The sequence below is a fragment of the Macaca nemestrina genome, chromosome 12, assembly GCF_043159975.1.
Source record: "Macaca nemestrina isolate mMacNem1 chromosome 12, mMacNem.hap1, whole genome shotgun sequence".
Lineage (NCBI taxonomy): Eukaryota > Metazoa > Chordata > Mammalia > Primates > Cercopithecidae > Macaca > Macaca nemestrina.
In genome coordinates, this window is record NC_092136.1 from 100060610 (window position 1) to 100088210 (window position 27601).

Sequence of the window (27601 nt, forward strand, 5' to 3'; positions counted from 1 at the left end):
TCTGCCAATAATTGACATATTGATAGCATTTTTACAGTTCTGAGGGCAGTGTAACAGGCCACTTTTACTTGTAGAATTCTTGGTAGAACTAATTTGAATAACATTTTAATGGCCTTTCACCCACTAGAATTTGAGCTGATAGCAAACAGATATGATGGCACATTTATATTCATATCTTCAGAGTAAGCATTTTACCTATAATGGTATCCAAAACAAAATCTAAAGAAAGGAAAGAAAAAATTAATTCATATTTATATGAATGTCATTAATCATATGTTTGATTCCTATGAAAAAATTGTTTTGGAATCAGGACTCTAAATTAGGCCACTTTACAGAGTATTCCAAAATATGTTTGAAGAAACATTTTTTCTTCCAATTTCTAATGGATTGTTTTCTCAGATGTCAAATCTGTTTTTATTTGAATATTTTAACAGTTCTTTCTTTCCTAGCTCTTCATTTCTATAACTTTTTTTTTTTTTTTTTTTTTTTTTTTTGAGATGGAGTCTTGCTCTGTCGCCCAGACTGGAGTGCAGTGGCCGGATCCATTTCTATAACTTTTAAAAGTCTCTTTTGAATTTATTTTAAAGGCTCACAGTCATGGTACATTTAGAGATAGATCAATAAGTCAAACAAGTACAATCAGTTATTATATGTAGGACACTGTTTCGTCTAAAACTATGTTTAGAATCATCTCTGCTCTTAATGATCTCACTGTCTCGCTGAGTGTCAAACTCAAACCAACTAAAATATTTAATAACAATTTAAGTCAGCAACAGAAGAGAGGTAACAAGCTACTACAGGAATATTTTCCAAACGAATAAGAACTACAGGTGTCCAGAGGAGGTGCACATGACTCTTCTTTGAGGCTGTGATTAATACATCTTACTTAATTTAGAATAAATACTGAATCATGAGTAGAATTAAAAGAGACGGAGAATAGAAGTATAACATTCTATGTAGAGTGAACAGTTTAAATAAAATACAATGTGTGCTTGGGAGATAACACACCAATTTATTTGGCTTACAGGAGTCATGCATAGTATAAAGTATTGTGACAGATTAGCAAAGTTTACAGAAAACCCAGATGTAAAAGTAGAGTTTAATATTGCTTGTGTATCTCACCACTCCTGTCAGCATTTTAGCATATATGACACATAACTACAAAGAGATGATTTCAGAAGACAGGTACAAAAATCATGATCAATATCTGAAACTCACCGTGGTAAGATTTTTGAATGATAGCTTGCAGGCTTAGAAGCTGAATCACAGAATGTATTCCAAGGTCTACAAATCCTGACTATGCTATGCCAAAGTGGGGCTTCTAAAGTCCAGACTATATTGGCTAGAAGACCAATAAGCTAAGAAAAGCAAAATTCCCACTTAGAAACAAATAACTAACTTTGTGACCTTCGGTAAATGTCTTTAATCTCTTTGAGTCAAAGGTTATCTGATTCATAAAATAGGACATGTTTGTTTTAAGGATGAATGTTACAGGGATTGAGAATTTAGCTCAGTGTCTAGGCCATGGTAATGGCTATGACTAGCATTTAATAAATGTGAGTTCTTTCTTGCTCTTTCTCCCCCCTTCTAAACTGGCTTTGGTTTGGGACATCTGCTACTCCTTTATACCCACTATTCTGACATGCATGTGTAGTTTTCTTTATTTTTTATTTTTCTTTTTTGAGACAGGTTCTCACTCTGTCATCCAAACTGGAATGCAGTAGCATGACCATGGTTCAGTGCAGCTTCAACCTCCCATGATCAAACAGTCCTCCTGCCTCAAACTTCCAAGGAGCTGGACCCATAGGCGTGCACCACCACACCTGGATAATGTTTTTTATTGTTAGTAGAGACAACGCCTCCCCATGTTGCCTAGGCTGGTCTCGAATTCCCAGGCTAATGTAATCCCTCTGCCTTGGCCTCTCAAATTCCTGATATTACAGGCATGAGCCACTGTCCCGGGTCCAATGTGCAGTTGTTTAACACATCTTTTTTCATATGCTCTCCTTTTCCTTGGCAATGACGTTAGACCACCTCTACCACAGCAAAAACTCTTTAAGTGTGGAACCTCTCTGTTTCTATATTCTTAATAGCCTGTAAGATCGAACAAGGACTATGTAGCATATCTGAATGAAGATATAAATGAATGAATGATAAAAGCCCTCAGTAGTACATATAAAATTTTATAGTTTTTGCCAAATATTTTGTTAGAAATAATAAATTCAGTGTAATATTTTTATATGTATTTCTTTGTTTTAAACAGAATATTTGTAGACAGCTTTATTCAACTATTTTCCTTAAAAATTGGCCAATAGTGGAAACGAACTTTAACTTGTATTTTAAGATTTCATATAATTACAACAGTATCTCATTCTTAATAAAATAAAGTTTCCTCTAACGTTTTTGCAAACATAAAAAAATTATATTGCAAGAATGTAAATTAAGAAAAATTTTACAGTAAAATCTGGATTCACAAATCATTTTTCCAAAGTCATTCAGGTGTTATATATATGGAGAGAGAGACAGAAACAAGTTGAGTAGTTACACAGTTACACTGTATATTTCTACCTGTGCTAATGCTGTAGAAAGAGCAATGACTCTAATACCTGACTTCCTATTAAACTGGTTCGGGTGCCTTGGGGATAACTAAACCACTTGAAGTCCAAAAAAAAAAAAAAAAAAAAGAAGAAGAAGAAGAAGACTTTGCATAGTTACAATAGCATTTTATATTATCAAAATATCTTCACTACTATTTTTGGGGGGTACAGGAAATAGAATTTTGTGTGTAGTGTAATGCCATTCTTCTTCAAAATACCTATGGTTGAATAATTTGCTTTAAAAAAAATACATTGAATTTTTCCATGTAAATTTTTAACGTGGTAAGGTGTTTGAGAAATGAAATCATCCTTGTTTACTGCTTACATACTTACAGCCTACCCACACTGGGTAGAAAAACTGAATGATACTCAGTTAGACAGTGGGAGCCCTCTCCGATGGGAATGTAAGGCTACTGGAAAACCCAGACCCACATATCGTTGGCTGAAGAATGGAGTACCCCTCTCATCTCAGGTACTGTTGGGAGTTTTTAACCTGTTCTATTGTAATTTTAGCAAGATTTCACATTGGACAAACTAGGCTTCTTTAGTCTTATTGAAAGTCTTTTCCTATTTCTGATTCATAATATAGGACGTGTTTGTGTTAAGGATGAATGTTATCGGGATTAACTGAGAATTTAGCTCAATGTCTGGGATATAGCAGTCATCTATTTTAATATATTTTGAGTGAGAAACATAACAAATATATAAGCATTTTTTATTTTAATTTCCTCATTACATTTTTTGGTAATGTAGTGTTTATTTAAAATGTTTTCAATCCTATAAATTTTTATGAAACTATCAATGATTATCATAGACTTATTTCCATTTGTAGCTGACTTTTAGATATCACCTAAAATTACTTGGCATCTTTGTTGATAGACAAAGCACTGCCAACTAAGATTTTTTTTTTAATGATTTGTTTGGCATTAAGTAGATAAGACGTCTGGTTGTTTAACATTTTAAAGTTAAAATTTGTTTTTGAAATATGCTCTTGACTTAAGGTTACCTTAATTTGCACATGCTCAATTTTTTGTCTTTTATACGAACTTTCTTCTGATACTGAAGTATACTGTCTGACCAATAATTTTATCTAGAATCTAGTCACAAGGCAGTTTTCAATTTGTGTTAGTTTTTTGGGAAGTGAGTGAAAATGACAAACTCCTCATTGGATCAATATAGTAAAGGGATTGTTCTTATGACCTGGGCTATTTTTAACCTTGATCTCATGTGTCTACAACCTCAATCCTTTCTACTATATGAATCCTTCTTTCCCTTTGTAAACAGAATGCAAATAAAAGCATCACCTGCTGATTATATTTCACAAGCTCAACTAGTGTACCAAAAAAAGACACCTCACTTTAAAAACAAAACTGAAGGTAAAACTTGCCAGAATAACTCCATAAAAATATCATTATAATTTATTTTCAACCAATCAATAACCATAATTTACCAGATGCATGTTATAATAAAATAATGAACAGTACATTCACATTGCTGCATGGCCAAATAATGTTTAACTGCATTAATTGCGAACTTGTTTTTTCTTAGTCTAGCAGAGGATACCCATAAAATCCATGTCATTTGTTTACTTTCTAGATCTAATTTTTTTTAATTCCATTACAGAGTAGGGTTGAGATGGTTAATGGAGTATTGATGATCCAAAATGTGAATCAATCAGATGCTGGAATGTATCAGTGTTTGGCTGAAAATAAGTATGGAGCCATTTATGCTAGTGCTGAGCTGAAGATTCTAGGTATGCAATTTCAAAGTAAATAAATAGAAAAAAAATAAACCTTGCTTCTGTTCATGCTCTAATTTTTACTATACTGAAGTTTTATGATGTGGTTGTAAAAATCTATTTTATGGCTTGAAAATAAATACTATGTCTTGCTGATTTTTTTTTAACTTTAGTAGACAGGTTTATGTTGTGTATAGTTTGTCGCATAACTTTTTGTTCATATAGTTTTTTTAACTTTAGTTTTAATCTTAAAAGGTTTACACAATACACCTTTGCTATGGCACTTAAAAAAAATCACATGAAGAGATATGTGTTAACTTCTAAGGAAGAATGCCTTGAGGGTAGGAGATCAGAATATAGAATTCCAGCAGCCTGTCGATGCTCCCATAGCAATGCTTAATAATTTCCCAGGCATTTCCTATCAGTAGCTGTGTGGCTCCTGAAAGACAAGACTCCAGGCTAAATCACTCTCCCCTCATGGGGCATCAACTCCTGCCATCCTTACGTAACAGGGAAAGACTTCCTGATGCCAGGCACTACAATCTCATAGGGTTACACCCTTGATAAAAATGTAACCCAGGCGCTCCATTTCTTCACTATTTAAATACTACAAGAAAGAATCAATCCAGGGAAATAGACTACCCAGAATAAACATGTATGAGCCATTGGAATGGATTTTACTTTTCCCACTTTGATTGTTTCCTAAACTGGTTCTGGGATGTTTGTAATGTTGAGAAAGATACTAACTCATTGTCTTTCCAAAGCGGACAGAAGCCCAACTGTGCTTTCTATTCCCCATTTAAATTATCAAAACATAACTTAAGAGAAACACCAAAGATCTCAGGAATCTTGGAGCCTTCCATTTTTGTATCAGCTAAATGTAATACATCCTAAAGCAATTTGTTGAATTATGAATGTTTCCAGTTGACATTTCTCCACATTACAACAAATCCATCCAAAATAGATAGAGGATTCTTCCTTTCAGTCTCCTTCATTCTAATCAATTAAATGTTAATGTACTTTCTTGTCAACTCACACTATAATAGCACTGAATTAAAAGGCTGATTTACCCTTCACCTAGTTAGTAGCTCTGAAACATTTATCCAACCCTTATCATTCACAAGAAATATTTTCAAAATTACTTTCTGTGAATTCTATTCCCAGTAGGCCAAAAAAAAAAAAAAAAAAAAAAAAAAAAAGGTACCTGCAACAACTATCTCCCCATAAATTTCTTTGGCTTTTCAATATTTTTTCTTTGAGACAAAGTCTCACTGTCGTTCAGGCTAGAGTGCAGTGATGCCATCTCAGCTCACTGCAACCTCTGCCTCTAGGGTTTAAGTGATTCTTTTGCCTCAGCATCCCAAAGAGCTGGGACTACAGGCGCCCACAGCCACACCTGGCTGATTTTTGTATTTTTAGTACAGATGGGATTTCACCATGTTGGCCAGGCTGGTCTCGAACCCCTAATCTCAAGGGATCTACCCACCTCGACCTCCCAAAGTGCTAGGATTATAGACGTGAGCCACCATGCCAGGCCAATTTCTTTAGTTTTAAAAAATTTCTTAACCTATCTCAATTGTGTACATATCTTTTTAAATGTTGTGACATGCGTTATGTTGCTATATATTTTATATATATAATATGAAATACATATAATATCAGATTGGTAAAAATAAATGTCACAGATACTCTAGACTTGTAGACATCTTTCAGGTTCTCTTTTAGATTCAAAAGTGTTTTAATAAAAATTATAGTATACACGATATTATTATTAATAAATGATCAAACCTAACAGGAAAATTATAACTCTAATTGAAATTCAAATAGTTCAGTTTTAAAAAATTAATTTAATGTTTTATAATATTAAAGTAATATACAGAATAAATTAAGATTCGTAGATGGGAAATGGAAGACACAGGACTGTCTTTTTGACAGGTAACCTCCATCTTACCAAAGGAAGCCTAAATGGATTCTCTTGGTTAGCTTATCGCTCTTTTGCCAAAGTCATTCATTAGTCTTTCATAATTGAATTTGGTAATCACAATTAAAACATGTCATTTTTTGAAATAGCCTTTATCTGTAGATCCTACGTTGTGTGACATCATCACCTGCTAATGTAGTAAGATACATATTAATAATAAGTAAAATTTTGAGCTAGTGCCTTTTTCATGTGTAGATATACAATGATTTTATGGGAAATGCCTCCCAGAAGAAGTTACAAAATCTTCATAAATCATCCATTAGAGATTATCATCATTGCTTCTGGTAGGACTAACATTTGCTTTTTTAACAGCTTCAGCTCCCACTTTTGCACTGAATCAACTGAAGAAAACAATAATTGTTACCAAAGATCAAGAAGTTGTCATAGAGTGCAAACCCCAAGGCTCTCCAAAACCAACCATCTCTTGGAAGAAAGGAGACAGAGCAGTTAGAGAAAACAAAAGGTTAGAATATATTTTATAATTCAAGTTCAACATTAGACTTTTTTGAGGTTACAGGTGACACACACAAACTATGCAAGAAGGAGTCTTGCAGTACCATGAGATGTATTTTATGAGCTGATTGAAACATGGCTTTGCCTATATAGTGATTTTAAAAGAACCCAAAGTTTGACTTCAAAACGGTCAGTCGTCTTTGCCTCCATGAGGTTTTAGCACAAGTTGGAAATTTCACTAGGTTTTGAAGAAAGTACACTTTAATTAAACTAATTATTTTTGTTTGTTTGTTTTTCATCTTCTGCATTTAGGAGGGCTACAAATAATCTGTGATAATTTTTAAGTGTTGTGTTTTAATTTGATTTTAATAATACAAATGATAAAAACATATGTGAACCTTCTGGATAATCATGACAGAATACTTTCTTGTGATATTTATGCCAATGCTTGTCTTTTTATCCAGGTCATATTTAGGCAAAATGGTATAGGATTATTTTTAGTGCCACAGGCAAATGTTAAATGAGCAGAGGAATATTTAATATGTCAACATTTGTCTGTGGCAACTAAAGCCAAAGGATATCACAGGACTACAAATGGAGAAAAATTCATGAAGGAATTAGATAATCACATGGCAATCTATTTGCTCCAAATTCAAATGTTTCATGTCCTACCATTATTGACATATTGGTATGACGAATGGTGATTCAGCTTTGACGAAATATTATCCTTTATTATGTCAAAATAATATTTTACCGTATTAGATTTTAATTGATCTAGAAGTATAAGGAGTTTATTACTTGTTTTATGTTTGTCTCAATCTATATAAAATGTAATTGAAATAATTTAAGTCTGCATTAGCGGTTCACTTGAATAATTTTCAAAGTAACATTGAAACATATTGAAAAATTTTAAAAAAAGTATTTTTGTTTTCCATCAAATCTGAGAAACACTGATTTAAACAATCTATTTCAGATGAAATAATTTTTGGAATACTGGCTTCAATTTAGACCAAAAGATCTATGCTTCTTGGAAAGAGTGATCACCTGGGATTGGGATGGGTCATTGTTGGCACTCTTACACCAAAAGCCCTATCGTAAAGGTCAAGGCTGACACTCGTAACAAAAGACAGGCTAACAAGGGAAAAGTTTTGTGTGACACAGGAGCCTTCAGAAATGACCCAAAGACTTAGAGAAAACTCTTTTTATGCTTAGGTTCAATGAAGAATAGAGAGCCATGTAGAAATATGATTGGACAAAAAGGATGTGATCTAATGGTTATAGACAGACAGGGAAAACACAGCAAGGCCTATCTGTTCAGATTCTTCTTGGACTTTTTGTGTGGTATTCCTTTCCTCCAGGTGTAGGACAAGTCACCTGTCACATGAGATAATTCAAGGGAGAAGGGAGAAGGTCAATCTTTCTAGGTTTTATAGCTTGCTTTGGGGAAGGGAAGTTATAGTTTCTATGATCTGCCTTGGGGGAGAGAATTCCGGTTTCTATCATTCTCCGCAGGAGAGAAAGATGAGTGGGAAACAGACAGATGGGAGAAATTCAAAAAGATCCTGCTTCCCAAGTCCTTTCAATCTTCTTCAGGTCAAAGTACTCTGTGCTGTATTCTGGGGTATCATGTTCTGAGCCCCAACATCGTACAACTTGTTTTAAAAGGAATTTCTCATTCTCAGGTTGAAGGTGGGTGGCAAATGATAAATTGTGAGATCGTTGTTGACTATGATTGAATTGATCAGAAAATGATTGGATATTAGTAGACTGCCGCTCACAACAATGTGACTTTTAAAAAACTGCACAAACCTAATTAAAGTAGAAGAAAATTGTTGCATAGTAGGAACAAATAATGTACACTGCTAGATTATTTTTTCTGAATGTATTAAGTTTACAATGTCATGAAAATATATATGCCTTCTCTGTGCAAAACATTCTATCTGAAATGCATGACTTTGTTTTATGTTTCTGGGTGGCATGTGAGGTTTGTCCCATTTATTTCAGTTCACAATAAGAATGTTCTTCATCAACTGTTCACAAATGTCACATGGTGAGTTTAAAAAATTAGGGTGGAACCTCTTTTTCCAAAGCAAAAGTATTGAGAGAAGTAACAGGATTATGAGTATTCTATTACAACAACATAAGCATATTAAATTTTTTATTTTTCAGATGTTGAAAAATACAGTTCATGAATTTTTCAGCTTTCTTGTTTCTCTTTCTTTCTTTACTGCTAACCCTTGGGGTTAGTGAGACAGATACATTGACCTGAAACTCAGATCACTAAATTTTTTCTATATGTCAATACTTCTGGTCAAAGTGTTGTTTAGGAAGAAGGCTGAAATGTAAAAATTTTTTTATTCAAGCAAAAGCAAGACTGGGCTACATTTCCTTAGCATTCTGCCTACCTTGATCTATATGTTTTAGGTCAATAAACCGGCTTTATTTAATGACAAATCCCAGACATATAGTGCATTTTTATTCTTAAAATTGGCAGGCACACTTAAAAAGCACCATTTTTATTATTGAACGACTTGTTCAATATGGCAGTCCTAGGTTTTTAAAAAAAAAATCTAGTTCACTACAAAAAATAATAATACTTAATATTAATTAAAAGGCTAAGATTTCAACAGAAATAAAAAGAATTCCATAATAAAAGAAGACAGTTGAAAAATCATACATTCTAAAATTATGAATAGAAACTTAACAATTTCAAATGTCTATATTTGACATTCTTTAAAAGAAGTATCAGTTACAATGACAACTTATTTTCTTCTGGAAATTTTAGATTGCTTCTCTGTTATAATGCACACCAACCATTTGATTACAGGCCTAAATGTAAATTTAAATGGAAACAGAGATGTTAGAAAACTGTTAAGACTTCAAAAAGTTTGCATCATTTTTTTAATTTATAATTTACATTGGGTTTGCAGATTCAAATCATGGTTTATTTTGGAATATAAATATAAATATCATTCATATGATCTACTTCAAATGTATGCCCCACTCATCCAACCTACAACAATTGAGATACAAATGTTGAATGAATTAGCATTGTCCTTCATTAAAAATTTTGTTATTTTGGGTTCATTCCAAAGAACTATTGAAACAGCAAATGGCAGTTTCTATATAAGAAATAAATAATAATATTATATTGGGGAAAAGGAATTAACATAATAGTATATTATAAAGGAGACATACAGGCCAGGTACAGCTCTCATGCCTATAATCCCAGCACTTTGGAAGGCCAAGATGGGAGGATCACTTGGGCCCAGGAGTTTCAGACCAAACCTGTGCAACACAGCAAGACGCCTGTCTCTGCAAAAAAACAAAGTAAATAAATTGGCATGGTGGTGAATGCCTGTAGTTCCAGCTACTCAAGAGGCTGAGGTGGGAGGATGGGTCGAGCCTGGGTAGTTTAGCAGAGCCATGATCATGCCACTGAGTTCCAGCCTGGATGACAGAGCAAAACCCTGTCTCAAAAATAATAGTAAAATAAGATCACAAAGAAATATTTTTTTAAAAAAACAAGATATATCAATTGCTTTCATAGCATAAAATTATGTCCAGAGCAATGGCATAAAAATGTAATATATAGTTTTATTTGCAGGAAAATGTAATCTAATCATCTGAAAATATGTCAGAAAATCGCGAAGGTAAATTTAATTTAGCGTTACTGAAATTTAACTCTAAATTGTAAATAAAATGATTGAAAGTGATAGAACAACTGAAGGTTATGGTTAATCATTTATCAACAGAGTGCCAAATAACCATTTGGCTCATTTTTTTTCTACCATGTTTTGAGCAGATCTGCCTGGTTTAGTTTTCTCTGTTTTGTTGAGGGGTGAGTGTCTTCAAAACACATTATTTTTTATGTGTATCTGTTTTGCTAAGGAAACTTAGAAATCATTATTCTAAAGTTGAAAATTTGATAATAACTAGAACATAATATGACTTTTAGAAAAAATATCATTAACAAATGTGTTGCCTGCTTATGTATTGCCAAACATTTTATTCATTTGGCCCTAAATGATAGACCTAAAATATACAAGAAAATGGATTACTTCAGAGCTAAGATTTATTTACATTTGTTTGTTATTTATATCACAGAATGATCAGTATGTGCTCTCTTCAGATAGTAAATCACATTATTACTAATAATGATGATGACTGTTTATGAGTGCATAGCATTTATAATTTGCAAAGCACGTTAACATTGTTGCTAAAAGTATAAACCAGTGTATAAAAGGAGGACTTACTTGCCATGATTATCCTGCAGATTATGAGGTTTCAACAAGTTACCTAATTTATTATCTTACTAAATTAAAGGAGTAAGCTGATTGGGTTGTGAGAATTAAATGAAATTTTGCATGTAAAATACATTGCCTAGTGTATGACATCTACTCAGTACTCAGTGAATGTTACGTAAAATGATAATGATACTGATGAAGATGATGGCGATGGTGGTGGTAATGTGATAATGATGGTATCTGTATCGGGCCATTTTCATACTCCTATAAAGAACTGCCCAAGACTAGGTAATTTATAAAGGAAAGAGGTTTAATTGGCTCACAGTTCAGCATGGCTGAGGAGGCCGCAGGAAACTTACAATCATGGCATAAGGCAAAGCAGGAGCAAGGCACCTTCTTCACAAGGAGGCAGGAAGGAAAAGTGCTAAGCAAAGGGGGAAGAGTGCCTTATAAAACCATCAGATCATGTGAGAACTCACTCCGTATCATGAGAACAGCATGGGGAATACCATTCCTATGATTCAATTACCTCTACCTGATCTCTCCCTTGACATGTGGGGATTATGGGGATTATAATTCAAGATGAGATTTGGGTGGGGACACAAAACTTAACCATACTAATATAATTTGTACCTTTGAATCTTTGTCCTTGGAATAGGTTCCTGTCCTAGTAGACCAAATATTTACTTGTTCCATTACCATTTGATAGGCCATGTGCAAATAGATAAATAGACATAGGGAGTTAATGGAAATAGAAATGAAGTATATTAAAGACTTGTTTTTTGTTTGTTTGTTTGTTTGCTTGTTTTACCGTTTTTCTTTAAGGGATCTACAGGTTTTCCCCCATCACTTTCACTTTTGAAAATCACTGGCACATAGTCACTTAGGTTTCTGTATCAATCATGTCCATTTTCATACTAAAACTAATAAACTCCAGAAGTACTAGGAAGTAAAATATTCCACAGGGATTTTCTCCTCTAGTAGACTTTCATTCAGAATGTTCTGCTTATCAAACTCATATTGGATTTTCACTCCAGCTCATTATTTCCATTACTTGGCCATTAACTTTTGTTAAAATATAATCATCCAGAAGCACTCCAGCAGTGCACAAATATTAAGTCTTCATTATTACATGTTCAATTTCCTGTACTTTTTGTAGACAAAGACAATCGTAGCTAAAATGAAGTAGTTTTTGATAAAGACATAGTTGATTTTGTTTCCTTTCCATAAGTGCATATGTAAACTATTGTTGAACCTCATAGAATATGTCATATATGTTTAAAATTATTCACAATTACTGAAATTTCAACGTTTTTTAAGCACTAGTTTTTATGTCCAGGCAAAGTAAGGTAACAGTTACGGAGATAATGGACTATAATTCAAACGGGTGCTTAAGAAATCCTGCATACAAAAAAAATAATGAAATTATCCTTTGGAGGGGCAGTATTATAGAATAATTTTTCTTTTATGGGACTGTAATCTAAGCAAAGACTTGTCCAAAATCTGACATAATGGCCCCCTGCTCACTAAAGGAGCTTCCGAAAGGCAAAATTTTCAACTTACTCTTTAACACGCATAGAAAATTGCCCTTGAAATACCCATTATTTGACTTCTAGTGGGAATTCATGTTGTGTTTATTAGGCAACAATGATGAAGCTCACATACTGACTCAGAGACATATGGGAAAATCTGTTCTTAACAAAAGCCCTAAAGGACACTGTTACTGAGAAGAAAGCAAGGTCTTCTTACTTTATCTATGGAAGAGGAATTCATGGGTATAATTAGGGTCTTGTTTCTGTCCCTTTGTTTCCACCTATATGCTGTGTTTGCTAATGAACAAGCTGTTTTGTTGTTTCCTCTGTGACAGTGTCTTTTACATATTAAGAACATAAAACAATATAAACTGTAGGTATCTGGGTTTTCCTCAGTGTCTACGAAATTGTATAATGAGGGAAAATTAGCATTCATAAATCAAGAATGTATAATTTGAATTTATTTGTGAATTAATATCTATGTTTTCAAAAGAAATAAAATGATTAAATGGCATTATTTACCTAAAGGAAGAAAGGTTTATATCTGAATTTATAAGATTTAGTAACTATAAACTGCTTACAATATAAGATGCCTTAGTACTCAGGGATGGTTACTTGCTGTTTCCTACCTATGTACTTAAGGGGATGAGGAGGAAATGGCCTTACATTCATTATGATGAGATTAAGATACTGGCTTCCTGATTTCAGTGAAAGCTAACTGCACAAGACTCTGCCTGATTCACCTTCTTCTTTTCCTTAGAATGCTAATTTTTTATTAGGAAACATTTTAAAATGTAAATCATTAGCATTTTATTATGTTTTATTAGAAAAATATAAAAAGAAAGAAAAACAGTCATAGCAGCATTGGAAATTAAGAATATAGATGAACAAATTATTGACTTCTAGGAGGAATCACCACTTCATATAGAAATGAGCTAAATTAAGAAATTATCAATGAGTCATTGAAACCTAGATCTCTGAAACTTTAGCGAAGTCAATTAAGAAACCAGCAGAGGAAAAATTTTACTCACTTCTACTTTACGTCAGTATCTACTAAATTCAGAAATTGTGTCTTACTATAGAAGCTGGCTTGAACCTCCCTCCCAACAGAAGCTGCTTTGCAAGGTGTAAGATGCTATGTCCGTATTCCACCCCATCTGAACTGATCCAAAACTTTTTTGAACATTATGAATCCATCAGTGGGGTGAGACAGGGCATAAATATTAGGATTTCAGGTGATTAGTAAATAAAACATAATGTCAACAAATAATGATACAGAGGAAAAATATTGAAATTCATAAATTCTGGAAATTATGTAATTCCATGTACTATTTCTAGCAAAAGAAGGACTATATACTGTTTCTGATTTTTCAGGAGTAAATTTACCTCTAGATATGCCTACAGACTAGAGAATGGGAATTGACAAACATCTCTCCTCAGTCCAGTAGAGTTTCATTACAGCGTTAGTAGACCTTGAGCATTTGACCGCAGCTGTTTACCTAACTGACCTCGAGATTAATATTTGGGGAAGAGATTCTGGAGCACTGAGAGAAAAAAGAGACAAATAAAACTGAAAATATTACCAATTGGCAAAAATAGGCCTGTAGACATACAAGTGCAAGAGAGTTTAAAGCACAAACACACATTAAGCATGATGGTTAAATGATAGTCATAAATTTGGTAACAAGATGTCAAGCAAATAGAAAAAGAATCATCATCATGCTTAAGTACAATACAAAAAAATTATTTGTGTGAATGTGTGTACAAATAAGTTAATAAATATCAGGAGTTGCAAAGCAAAAAGCTAAAAGCATTCTAAATCATGGTGACATGCAAATAAACATAGTCATAGTCCATATAGGAAAAATTAAAGATTAAAGTAACAAAAAATAGATATGTTGTAGAAGAATTGTAGGTTTGTTGGTTTTTATTGAGATAGAGTCTCACACTGTTACCAAAGCTGGAGTGCAGTGGTGCAAACACAGCTCACTGCAACCTCGACTTTCTAGGCTCAAGCATTACTCCCACCTCAGCTTCCCAAGTAGCTGGGACCACAAGAGCACACTGTCACCACCATGCCTGGCAAATATTTTTAATTTGCTTTGGTAGAGATGGGGTCTCACTATGTTGCCCAGGCTTGTCTTGAACTCATGGGCTTAAGCACTCCTCCCAGCTTGACCTCCCAAATTGCTAAGATTATACATGTGAGCCACTGTGCCCAGCCCACTGTGGGATTTTTAATTACGTTTTTGATAAGTACTTAAGGACAATGAGGAAATGATGGTATATTATCAATGGAAGAAATCATCGAACACGGTACAAATTTCATTTGAAGAGAAAAATGCACGCATGCACACAAATACTTAAATACTGGAAATAAGTGCAGTTAATTGTTCACAGGTTATCTCTAAGAAGAGGATTATAGATAATTGTAAAAACCATTTTATGCATTTCTGTTTTGCATCACTATAAGGAAATACCTGAGGCACAGTAATTTATAAAGAAAAGGGGTTTAATTGGCTCACAGTTCTACAGGCTGTACAGGAAGTGGGATGCCAGCATCTCCTTCAAGTGAGGACCTCAGGAAACTTACAAGCAAAGTGGAAGGTGAAGCAGAAGCAGGTGCCTCACATGGCCAGAGTGGGAGTAAAAGAGGAAGGCCAGATGCAGTGGCTCACGCCGGTAATCCCAGAATTTTGAGAGGCCAAGGCAGGCGGATCACCTGAGGTCAGGAGCTCGAGACCAGTCTGGCTAACATGGTGAAATGCTGTTTCTACTAAAAATACAAAAAATTAGCTGGGCATGGTGGCATGTTCCTGTAATCCCAGCTACTCAGGAGGCTGAGGCAGGAGAATTGCTTGAACCCAGGAGGCAGAGGTTGCAGTGAGCTGATATAGCACCATTGTACTCCAGCTTGGGCAACAGGAGCAAAACTCTGTCTCAAAAAAAAAAAGAGAGAGAGAGATGGGAAGAGGTCCCAGAGTATTTTAAACAACCACATATTTAGTGAACTGAGCAAGAACTCACTTATCACCCAGGGGATGATGCTACGCCATTCGCAAGGGATCTGAATCCGTGATCTAATCACTTCCTACCAGGCCCCATCTCCAACACTGGGAATCCGATTTCAACATAGGGTTTGGAGGGGACAAACATGTAAACCATACCATCCATATTTCTAAACTTGGTCTCTTTCACAGAATTAATAACCCAAAATAATGCAAATTTATTGAATAACGATGTACTCACACTATGCCAAATAGTTGAATGAGAATGGGAAAAGAATTCTCACATTTTCAAATACTTCAGTTTTCAGCAGTGTGTTTACATAGTATAACAATGATCACAAATATCTAAATTAATGGCATCCACTTAAACACAGAAGATCAGAAGATAAACACATCAGGAACCCCCAAAATATCAGTTCCTAATATTTTCCAAATTTAGGGTGATGGTAAACCTAAACACTCCTCTTTAAAGTCCTTCAAATAGTTTCTTTTTCTTGATCATACCACCAGTTTGTTTCTAGATTTCACTTTTTTCTTAAATGTTGAATGTAATAAAATAGGTCTTAACTCCCAATGGGAGGTAACATTGAGAAACTCAGTTAAATTAAGCTGAAAATGACAACAAAAGAAGTCTGGTTCTGTTGTACTATGAGCACCTCCAGTTTTTGACTTTACGTCTTATGTCTCTAGCTAATTACCAGTTTCGGAATCAGTTCATAGATTCTACTTCTAAGCATGGTTCATTTACCCCAGTTACTATAAATTGCTTCACTAGTTGCTCGCTTGTGCTCTCCACACAAGCACAACTTGAACAAGCCATTAATTGCTCACAGGCTTTTCTTTTTCAAAAGCCCCCCAGACTACAACTTCAGCTTAATTTGTCCTTAATACAAACAGCATCTAAAATACTTGGGAATTCAAGCATCTAAGTACATGCTCCTGACTGATCCTACTACCTCCCCAAGTGACTCTTCGGTGAATGTAAAATAGTGAAGACAGAAGATTCTGAGGATGTTTAGAAAAAAAGCATTGTACAGTGGAGATTTTTAGCATCCTCTGAGAATTACATAGTCACTTCTTTTCAGATTTTGCATAAATCACGATCTAATTTAACTTTGGTTAATTTATAATGAGAATTAGAGGGATGGTTACAAATTAGAGCATGATTTGATAACCTTGACTGTAAATAAAAAGAATCTGCACATCATTTCCATAAAATATAATGTACACAAATTTTATCATTCACATGCTTACATCTCTGTGTTCTAATGACAGTGTGGTTTCTGAAAAAAAAAAAAAAGAGGTAGGTAGGTAAGTAGGGAGATAGATTGTGATAGACAATAAAAGACTTATACATTTTAAGACAATAACTATGTCATTAGTTAATAGCTGGAGTTTTCAAGATAACAATATAATTTTGTTTCTCTCTCTTTCCAGTTGCAAATGGTAGCCCTACTTCTCCTTTTCCTTGATGGAGAGAGAAACCCTTTCTTTCTCTACCCTCTGAAGGTTCAGTAACTGAGTCTATGAAATAAAGTGACAGTAGACAGATTAGTAGGACAAAAAGCATACAAATTGATTGTGTACAGAGGGGCATCACAGAAAGAAAAGTGAGTACCCAGTAACCCGAAGGAGTTTAGAAGCTTATATATCATTTTCATAGGAGAGAGGGGTGGTGGGATATATGCAACTTAGGGGGGAGTAAATTATTTTGGGGAGAGAATGAATGGGCCCACAAAGCAGGTGATAACCTGTGAGAAATTCTGTCTGGGTGGGGTGCTAACTTCTGGTCTGTTTTTCTGTGATATATATCAATCTCCCACAATGACGAATTTCCTGGGGAGGAGATCTAGGATGAATTGAATTTTTTCTGGAGTATCTGGTATCAAAAAATAAGAAAAATTCAGAGAAAACCTCTGCTCACAGCTGCTGGTCCCCAGGTGCCTTCAATTTAAAGTAATCAGCACAGTAAAACTTCATATTTTGGGATAGCATTCCCAAAACTCCTTCACCCTCATGCCACAGACACATGGTCTATGAACAGTTACATTCAATTCAATTTATTTCCGTAAAAACTAAACTTTCTTCAACATATCCTGGATATAAGACACTATGCCAGTTCATACAAAGATAAGTAAGAGAGAATCCCATCCCCCCAAGGAGGTACCTGTCTAGTGGAAAATAAAACTAATGTAGACACCTATAAAATAGGACAAACTAAGGTAATAATAAAAATAGCTAGAACTGACTGAGTACTGGGTATTTTTATATATGCATTACTTTATTGAAGCCCTCAAAATAAGAAAATGTCTTAAAGAATATATAATAATCCTGATTATAAATAATTAAATCATAGAGAGATTGTCTAAGCACACACACACATAGCAAGTAACAGAGCCAAAATGAGAGTGTTCCAATTCTGTTTGAATCTAAACCCTGTTCTCAGTCTACTGTACCATACAAAAAACTTTGAGAGTTAAGAAAGAAGAAAATAAAATCTAGATAAAAGGTAAGCTTCCTGGGGGAACTGCCATTTGAAGTGGTCTTAGAATAAGATTTTAACACAGAGGGACAGAGTATATTTTAGGAAGAGACTTCAGAATTTGCAAAACTAGTTATGAATTCAGGACACTTTTGGGAAAGTAAATACTAATATTTGTCCAGGGTATAGACTGTGTTGAAATGAAAAACATGCTGAAATAATTGAATAGCTGAAGACAAATTAAGAAGAACTTGAATGCACAGATGGAGTTCATGCTTAACTTAGTAGCCAAAAGGTAGTCTTTGAAAGACTCAATTCACATCTTTTCGAATTAATATATTTAATTTTTAAAATTATATTTATTTTATAGAAAAATGCACACTACTCTATCAATGACAAAATAATTAAAGTGATTACTTAAATATAAAATACATAAATAAATATTATGTAAATGTCCTTGTTTCAACAACGAGCTAGCAAGAAGCTGGAAGGAAACTTCAAAGCCTAAGCACTAATCTTACCCTGGAGGTAAGCCGTGCACTGGAGCTGGCTTTCACCTTAAGGGCAATCGGTAAACCTACTGACATTGGGCAGTGGATTTTATGAGTTACTAGTCTAGAAGGAAGCAGATAAAGCCTATAGCATATCCCTCATTAGGACTGGACCCACAAAAGCTACTCCTAAAGCATAAGGATAAACTTGAAATAAACCAGCCCTCTCAGAGAACCATAAAGAAAATTATCTCTCTTATGTGTCAGCTCTGATTGGGGACTGAGGTGGGGGAAATCCTCCCCTTAGGTTTTGCAACCGTAGGCCAAAAGCTCTAATTTATACTTCCTGGATGACCTGAAAACATCAGCCTAAGAATGTAATTAATGTAGTCCCAAACAGAATATGACCCTAAGCACTTAAGGTGCAACAAAGAATGCAAAGCAACGAAAGCATCAATATGTAGTTAAAGATAAACAAAAGTTGTCACATAAGACAAGGTTATGTTTTATTCCTCCAAGACTAAAAAAAAAATTTAAACCTGAACACAATAATATGCATTATTTGGAGTTAAAATATTCTAAGATGCTTGAATTCTTTGAAAATAAATGAATATATTAATTCAAAATTTGCTATGTTTAAGCATGTTTAAATTTTTAGTGCAACCAATTAAAGCATTGAAATAAGACACTGTATTTCCAAACTAGTTAAAGAAATAAATATAAAGAAACGTTAACCAATCAAAAAACAGAGGGATATATATACATATACCAACAAAAAAACAGAGGGATATATATACACATATATATGTATGTGTGTGTATATATGTGTGTGTCTGTGTGTGTGTATATATATGACAATAGAAAGCATAAAATAATTCAGAAAAGCCAAATATATCAGAAATTACTATGAATACTGAAGTAGAGATAAAAATCTAGCAATTATCTGTAGGAGCTTTGTCATAAACAAAATAAACAACAAAGTTGAAAGTTAATGGGAAAAATGTATCATATAATACTAACCCCCACAAAACTTGTTTAACTATATCAATACCAGAAAAATAGAGTATACAGGAAGGAGTATAAAGATAGTATAAAATCTCCCCACTATCAGAGTGGGGAATCTCAAACATATTCCTTGTATTTCAGAATATAAGAGAAAATTTATAGCTCTATGTATTTATGTTACAAAAGAGGGGAGTTGAAAAATGAATGAGCTGAGCTTCTATCTTAAGAAATTAGGAAACGAATATTTGAAACTAAACTTAAAGTAAATGCAAGAAAATAATAAATTCAAAATTAAGTTACAAACAATGTAAACACAGTTGGAAGACTGGTAAGGTCAAATACTTTCAGAGGACCAAGAAAATGAACATATGTGTAGTAATCAAAAAATCAAGAATAGATATAGAAAATATTAAGAGCAAAAATGAAAAATAAGCACAGATGCTGTAAAAAGAAAAAAAAGGAAATAAAAGAACATGATAAATAAATGACAAAAAATTGGATAATTTGATTAAATGGATAAATAAAAAATGATATTTCAAACTGACTCAAGAAGAATTGAAAAATTTAAATAGTTTCATAACTATTAAATTAGTAGTTTCAAACATACACCAAAAACCTTCAAACATACACCAAAAAACTCGAGGTGTAAATGCTTTCAGTAGAAATTTCTACCAAAGAAAATAAGAACAAATGATCCCATTTGTACACAGTTATTTCACAGTATAGAAAAGAGAGAAAATAACCCTAACAACAAAATTTGCCAAAGACAATATGAGAAGTAAAAACACAAGCCAATCACCCTCATGAACATAGATGACATTATATAATGATAAAGGGTTCAATTCAACAAGAAGACTTAACTATCCTGAATATATATGCATCCAATACTAGAGAACCCAAATTCATAAAGCAACTACTTCTAGACCTACAAAAAGACTTAGCACACAACAATAGTCGGGGAATTCAACATCCTACTAAGAGCATTAGACAGATAAATCAAGACAGAAAAATAATTTTAAAATTCTGGACTTAAACTTGATACTGGACCAATTGGACTGAATAGAAATCTGCAGAATACCCATTGACCACACGGTATACCTTCTTATCATCTGCACATGAAACACACTCCTAAAATCAACCACATGCTTGGCAATAAAGCAAGTCTTAATAAATTAAGAAACAGAAATCATACCAAGAACAGTGAAATAAAAATTGCAATTAATACCAAGAAGATCTCTCAAAATTACTCAATTACATGGAAATTTAACAACTTGCTCCTGAATGGCTTTGAGTAAAACAACAAAATTAAGGCAGAAATAAAAAACATTCTTTGAAATAAATGAAGAGAAACAACATACCAAAATCTCTACTATGCAAATAAGCACAATCAGAAATGACAAAGATGACATTACCACCAATCACACAGAAATACATAAAATCCTCAGAGACTATTATGAATACCTTTATATACACAAGCCAGAATATCAAAAAAAAAAAATGGATACATTTCTGAAAAGCAGTGTTAAGAGGGAAGTTTACAGCACTAAATGCCTACTTTGAAACATGAGAAAGATCTCTAACAATCTAACATCGTACCTATAGGAACTAGATAAACAAAAACAAACTAAACCCAAAGCTAGCAGAAGAAAAATTATAACTAAAATTAGAGCAGAAGTAAATAAAATATTGAGAAACAAAAATTCGTACAAAGAATCAATGAAACCAAAACTTGGTTCTTTAAAAGGGTAAGCAAAATTGACAGACTGCTAGCTAAATTAACAAAGAAAATAAGAGGACATCCAAATAAGCACAATAAGAAATGACAAAGGCGACATTACAACCAATCCCACAGAAATACATGAGATCCTCAGAGACTATCATGAACACCTCTATGCTCAAATCAGAATATCTAGATGAAATGCATACATTTCTGAAAACACACATTCTCCCGAGATTGAATCAGGAAGAAATTAAAAACCTGAACAGACCAGTATCCAGTTCCAAAATGCAATCAGTGATAAAAACCTACCAACCAAAAAAACACTCAGGACCAGATGAGTTCACTGACAAATTCTACCAGACATACAAAAAAGAGCTGACATCAATTGTACTGAAACGTTTCCAAAAAATCAAAGAGGAGGACCTCCTCCCTAAGTGATTCTGTGAAGCCAGCATCACTCCAATATCAAAACCTGGCAAAGAACAACAAAAAAGAAAGCTACAGGCCAGTATCCCTAATTTAAAAAAAAAAAAAAAATCTCAAAAAATACTAGCAAACCGAATCTAAAGGCACATCAAAAAGTCAATTCACCCTGATTAGGTAGGTAGGTATTTCTGGGATGAAAGGTTGGTTCAACATATGCAAATCAACAAATGTGATTCATATGTTTGTTGATCACATGTATGTCTTCTTTAGAGAAGAGACTGTTCATATCTTTTGCCCACTTTTTAATGGAGTTGTTTGTGTTTTTTCTCGTAAATTTGTTTAAGCTCCTTGTAGATTCTGGATGTTAGACCTTTATCAGATAGACAGATTGCAAAAATGTTCTCCCATTCTGTACGTGCAGCCAACAAACATATGCAAAAAAAGCTCAACATCACTGATCATTATAGAAAAGAAAATTAAAACCACAATGAGATACCATCTCATACCAGTTAGAATGGCTGTTATTAAAAAGTTATAAAGCAACAGATGCTTGTTAGGCTGTGGAGAAATAGAAACACTTTTACACTGTTGGTGAGAATATAAATTAGTTTAATCACTGTGTTAAACAGTGTGGCGATTCCTCAGAGACCTACAACCAAATATACCATTTGACCCAGCAATCCCATTACTGGGTGAATACCCAAAGGAATACAAGTTATTCTATTATAAAGATACATGCATGTGTATATTCATTGCAACACTATTCACAATAGCAAATACATGGAATCAGTCCAAATGCCCTTCCTTGATAGACTGGATATAGAAAACGTGGTACATATATGTCATGGAATACTGTGAAACCATAGAAAGGGACAAGATCATGTCCTTTGCAGGGACATGGATGGAGCCGGAAGGCATTATCCTCAGCAAACTAATGCAGGAATAGAAAACTAAACCCTGAATGTTCTCACTTATAAGTGGGAACTGAACATGAAAACACATGAACACAGTGACGGGAACAACATACACTGGGTTGGGTTGGGGAGTGGAGAGGAGAGAGAGAATTGGGAAAAATAGCTAATGCATGCTGGGTTTAATACCTAGGTGATGGGTTGATAGGTGCAGCAAACCACCATGGCACACATTTACCTATGTAACAAGCCTGCACATCCTGCACATGTATCCCAGAACTTTAAATTACACTTTTAAAATGCATGATTCACCACAAAAACAGAATTAAAAACAAAAACCATATGATCTTCTCAATAGAGAAAAACTTTCAATAAAAGCCAACATTTTATGATTAAAGTCCTCAAGAAACTAGGCACTGAAAGAATATACCTCAAAATAATAAGAGCCATCTATGACAAACCCACAACCAACACCATACTGAATGGGCAAACAATGGAAGCATTCGCCTTGAGAACTAGAGAAAGACAAGGGTGCCCAATATCAGCACTCCTATTTAACGCAGTTCTTCAAGTGCTAGCCAGGTTAGGTACTTATGGATATAAAGATAGAAACAATAGAAACTGGGGACTACTATAGGGGGCATTGAGTGGGGAGAGGCAGGGATTAAGTGTTGAAAAACTATTAGATACTATGCTCAGCACCTAGGTGATGGAATCATTCATACCTCAAACCTCAGCATCACACAATATATCCAGATGCAGCAGGAGCTATTAGGAAGCCTAACTAGAAAAGTAGAAGGAAGTGCTGCTGAACGGAAATCTGGATCCTCTGTAGCTACTTCTCTGGGATCCACTGATGAGTCAAATCTAAATCAAGATATAGTTTGGAAAGCATCATGAGAATATGTACCAATTTTAAGGAAAAATGATATCTGAAAAATCATAAAATTTATTACTGGACTGTTTATATGAAATTTTAATTGTTTCCCACTAAAAATGTGAAAACCTTTATTAATGGAAAATATTTTATATCAAAAAATTGTAAATAGAATATAATATCTACACAAGAAGCTACATAAGTAAGTTGAGTTTCATATTGTAAACCAATTTGGTTTAACATGGAAGCAGCAACCAATATAATTTAGTACATTAAAAATTCAAATCATGAGGTCATCTCAAAGTGTTTTATAACATATAAAATGTATTTATGATTTTAAAAAATATCTTAGTATCTACAAGGGGAAAAGGAACTTTCCAAACTTCTAAAATTATCTTTAAAATACAAATAATTCAACAAACATAGAATTGAGAAATTTTAGGCTTCTGACTATAGGTCTTAGTCTGCACAGGAAGGCAAAAACAAGTATGAGACTTAGGAAGGAAACCCCAAAATACTCGATAGAAAAAAAAACACATTTGAATTGTTTATAGAGCTTAGTTTTCTAAATATAAAACAAAACAAAAACAAATTTGCATTTCTATACATCAAAACAAAAAGAGTGAGAAAATCATTTACATTAGTATCGAAAAGGTTAGTTCTGAATGGGAAGGCTTGGAATTGTTCAGGGAGTGACACATAGCATGCTTCTACGATATAGTAACCTTCTAATTTTCAACTGTATATTTAGTTAAAATATACAATTGAATTTATCTATGAATGATACTTTTCCCAAACTGTGCTATCCCCAAGACTCCCATATTTTATCAGATATTTACTTCTTCCCTCTTTCTTTCCTAATGCCAGGGGAACATTTTAAGTACCATGTTGTCAAAGCCTTTTTGAGTCTGTAAACCCCTTATTTAGAGTCTGTACAAAGCAATTACAGAGACAACAAATGGCTTGAGTTTGGGATTTTCCTATAGCAATTCAGACTCTTTTTGTTCCCTGCATTTCTGTACACACTGGTAGTTCCCTGGACTGAGACAACCAATAATAACTAAATACCCACTATGTGCCCAAGTTGTATTAACAGATAACATAGTTTACAGATGTTATTTCCTTTAAAGGTATTTTCTATGGATGGTGGGCTGTGTGTGTGTATGTATATATGTGTGTGTATATATATGTATATGTGTATATATACATATATGTATACACATCTTTATACACGTGTAAATATATACATATATATGCACATGTGTATGCAGATGTATATACATAATGTATTGAACAATATGTATACCTATTGAATATGCATATGTGTATACATAGGTATACATGTATACATATGTGTATACATATATGTATACATAGGTATACGTGTATGTGTGTGCATATATGTGTACATATGTATAAACATATATGTATACCAATGTATATATGTGTAGTATATATGAGTAGAAATCGAATAAGGGCAGTGTAGTCTCTGTAGCTTGATAATAAAAGTGTAATTTTCTTGAAAAATATGTGGAATGTTTATAGTTTACAGTATTTTGTTTTCTGTACTACTGATTTCTCTGTTGAAAAGGATCATGATATATATATATGTGTATGTATGTATATGATATTACAAAGAAAAGTTTAAATATATAACATATAATAGATATTAAAAGCTTATATATATAAAATTTTTAAATTTAATATATATGAAGTATATATGACAACCAGTATTTTAGATATAAGCTTTTATTTTAACATCTATTCAAAAATACTGGTTGCCCTATATCCTTTAAAATTTACTAAAACATAGGCAGACACACAAGAGTGGATTAAAACACTATTAGGAAATCCTTGACCTCCCATTCCATGACAGTTACTAGTAAGTAAATAAACATGAAAAAGTTACTTGTCTATTAGCAAGATGTTTGGCTAGATTCCATTTTTAAAATTGTACTGAATATTTGTTCATGCAATAATTATCAAAAATAAAAAATACTAAAGAGAAATGAATGTCACTGTTTACTAGCTGTGTGATTTGAATGATAATAATAATAATGTTTATTGCAAGTTACAACAGGACAAGAAAGTCTGAAAGCATTGTACATATTAGCTCATTTAATCTCACAAAATTGATTTTTGAATCATTCTCATTTTACAGACAAACTGAGCCACGGAAGTGTGAAACAATTTGACAGTTACATAGATTGTAAGCAGTGATAACAACATCACATTTAGGAACTCTGTCTCTAGCCTATGCTTTTAAGCACCTAATAAATACTGTCTCTTATCTAGTGAATTTGCCTAATTATATTTATGAGGCTCAGTTTTCTCACTTTGAGAAAAATGATTAGTAAGTCAGAAGATTTTGGTGAGACTTTGAGATTTGGCATGTGGTCTTAAGCAACATGCAGTGTTTGGGAGATGGTTGGCAAATAGCACCTATTCTTCTTACTGTAAGTACCTTTAAAGACAGAAACGGTGGTCATGTTAACACAGGCCAAGGGGCTATTCTCACCTGCTAGAGGAAAATGGACTTTCGTATTTTATCTTTGAAATTTATCTTTAAAAATAGAAGTGAAACCTGATCAATTTGTTATTTTCTTTTTCCTTCCCCCTTCCCTCCCTTTCCCTTCCCCTCCTCTCCTGTCCCCTCCTGTCCCCTCCTGTCCCCTCCTGTCCCCTCCCCTCCCCTCTCCTTTCCTTTCCTTTCCTTCACATCAGAAATGTTATTCTCACTGTCTAGGGGCTGGGAAGTCCCAGATCAAGGTACCAGGAGATTCATTGCCTGCTGAGAGCTCACTCTCTGGTTTACAGACAGTGCCATTTCGCTGTGTCCTTACGTGGTGGAAAGTTCATTTATTTTTGTCTTTAATATCTACTATTGATTTATATTTTCTGCACTGCTAATCCTTAATCACTTTATACCACAGAAATAAAATATTTTGAACTGCTTAAAGTTGTTTTCTCTCTCTAGCTACACACATAATACACACCACTTTACCCCTAATAGCCTAAGAACTGGCCACTCTCTTTTTTTTTTTTTTTTTTTTCCAGCAAGATTTATTGTAAAGAGAGAAAGAACAAGGTTTCCACAGTGTGGAAGGGGAACCGAGCATGTTGCCCTAGAACTGGCCTGTCTTTATCCAGCCTTGCTCTGTACAGCATTCTCTATCCAGCAATCAGATTTTTACTTTTAGAAAATAACTTGAATCATGTCAGTTTACTTTCTGAACCTTTTTCCAATGGCTTCCCCATTATTTGGAATAAAATTACAACTCCCCACTATGACACATGAGACTCTGTATGAGCTAACTTCTGCCTTTGTCTTTCTCTTTGTCCCATTCCCCCACTTCTTCATGCTCCTGAAAGTCCAGCTCCATCATTACACTCCCTGTTCTGTGCATGCAGTAAATTTCTTCCTGCTACAGGGCAAGGCACCGCTTGTCTCCTCAGCTTGAAGTACCGTCGCCCCAGAGTGTTTCCTTATGGTATCCTGAATATCTGGGTCTCAAGTCAAATGTTACCTTCTCAGAGACCTTCCTGACCCTCTATCTGAAATTGTTACCCCTATCCTTGTTACTTCTCTCACACACCTCGTCTGGTGTTCTTCAAATCACTCATCACACTCTGCAATGTTCTTGTTGGTTTATTTTTTATCGACTCTTTTTTTTTTTTTTTTTTTTTCCCTTTTTGAGATGGAGACTCGCCCTTTCGCCCAGGCTGAAGTGCAGTGGCACAATCTAGGCTCACTGCAACCTCCACCTCCTGGGTTCAAACGATTCTCCTGCCTCACCCTCCTGAGTAGCTGAGATTACAGGTGCCCACCACCATGCCCAGCTATTTTTTGTACTTTTAGCAGAGACTGGGTTTCACCATGTTGGCCAGGCTGATCTTCAACTCCTGACCTTGTGATCCACCCAACTCAGCCTCCCAAAGTGCTGGGATTACAGGGGTGAACCACCACACCCAGCCTATTTACTCATTTTTTTTTCTGTCTCACTAACTAGAATAGAATCAGGGGCCTTGTTTGCTTTTATTCCATGACCCCAGAGCCTAGAATTATCCTCTGTACGTTGCAGAAGCTAAAAAATATGTTTTAAATGAATTTTTAGAGTAACACATGTACCCGT

General features: G+C 34.1%; 1 protein-coding gene across 5 annotated transcripts in view; it reads left to right on the forward strand.

The window, feature by feature from the left end:
- Positions 1-27601, forward strand: part of LOC105484296 (contactin 5) — a 1362583-nt gene that overhangs the window by 1044041 nt on the left and 290941 nt on the right. For all 5 annotated transcript variants that reach the window (XM_071075496.1, XM_011745800.3, XM_011745801.3 and 2 more), the window contains 3 exons: positions 2933-3069; positions 4221-4350; positions 6629-6779. In XM_071075496.1, the coding sequence (XP_070931597.1) occupies positions 2933-3069; positions 4221-4350; positions 6629-6779 (418 nt within the window). The remainder of the gene's footprint in view (positions 1-2932; positions 3070-4220; positions 4351-6628; positions 6780-27601) is intronic.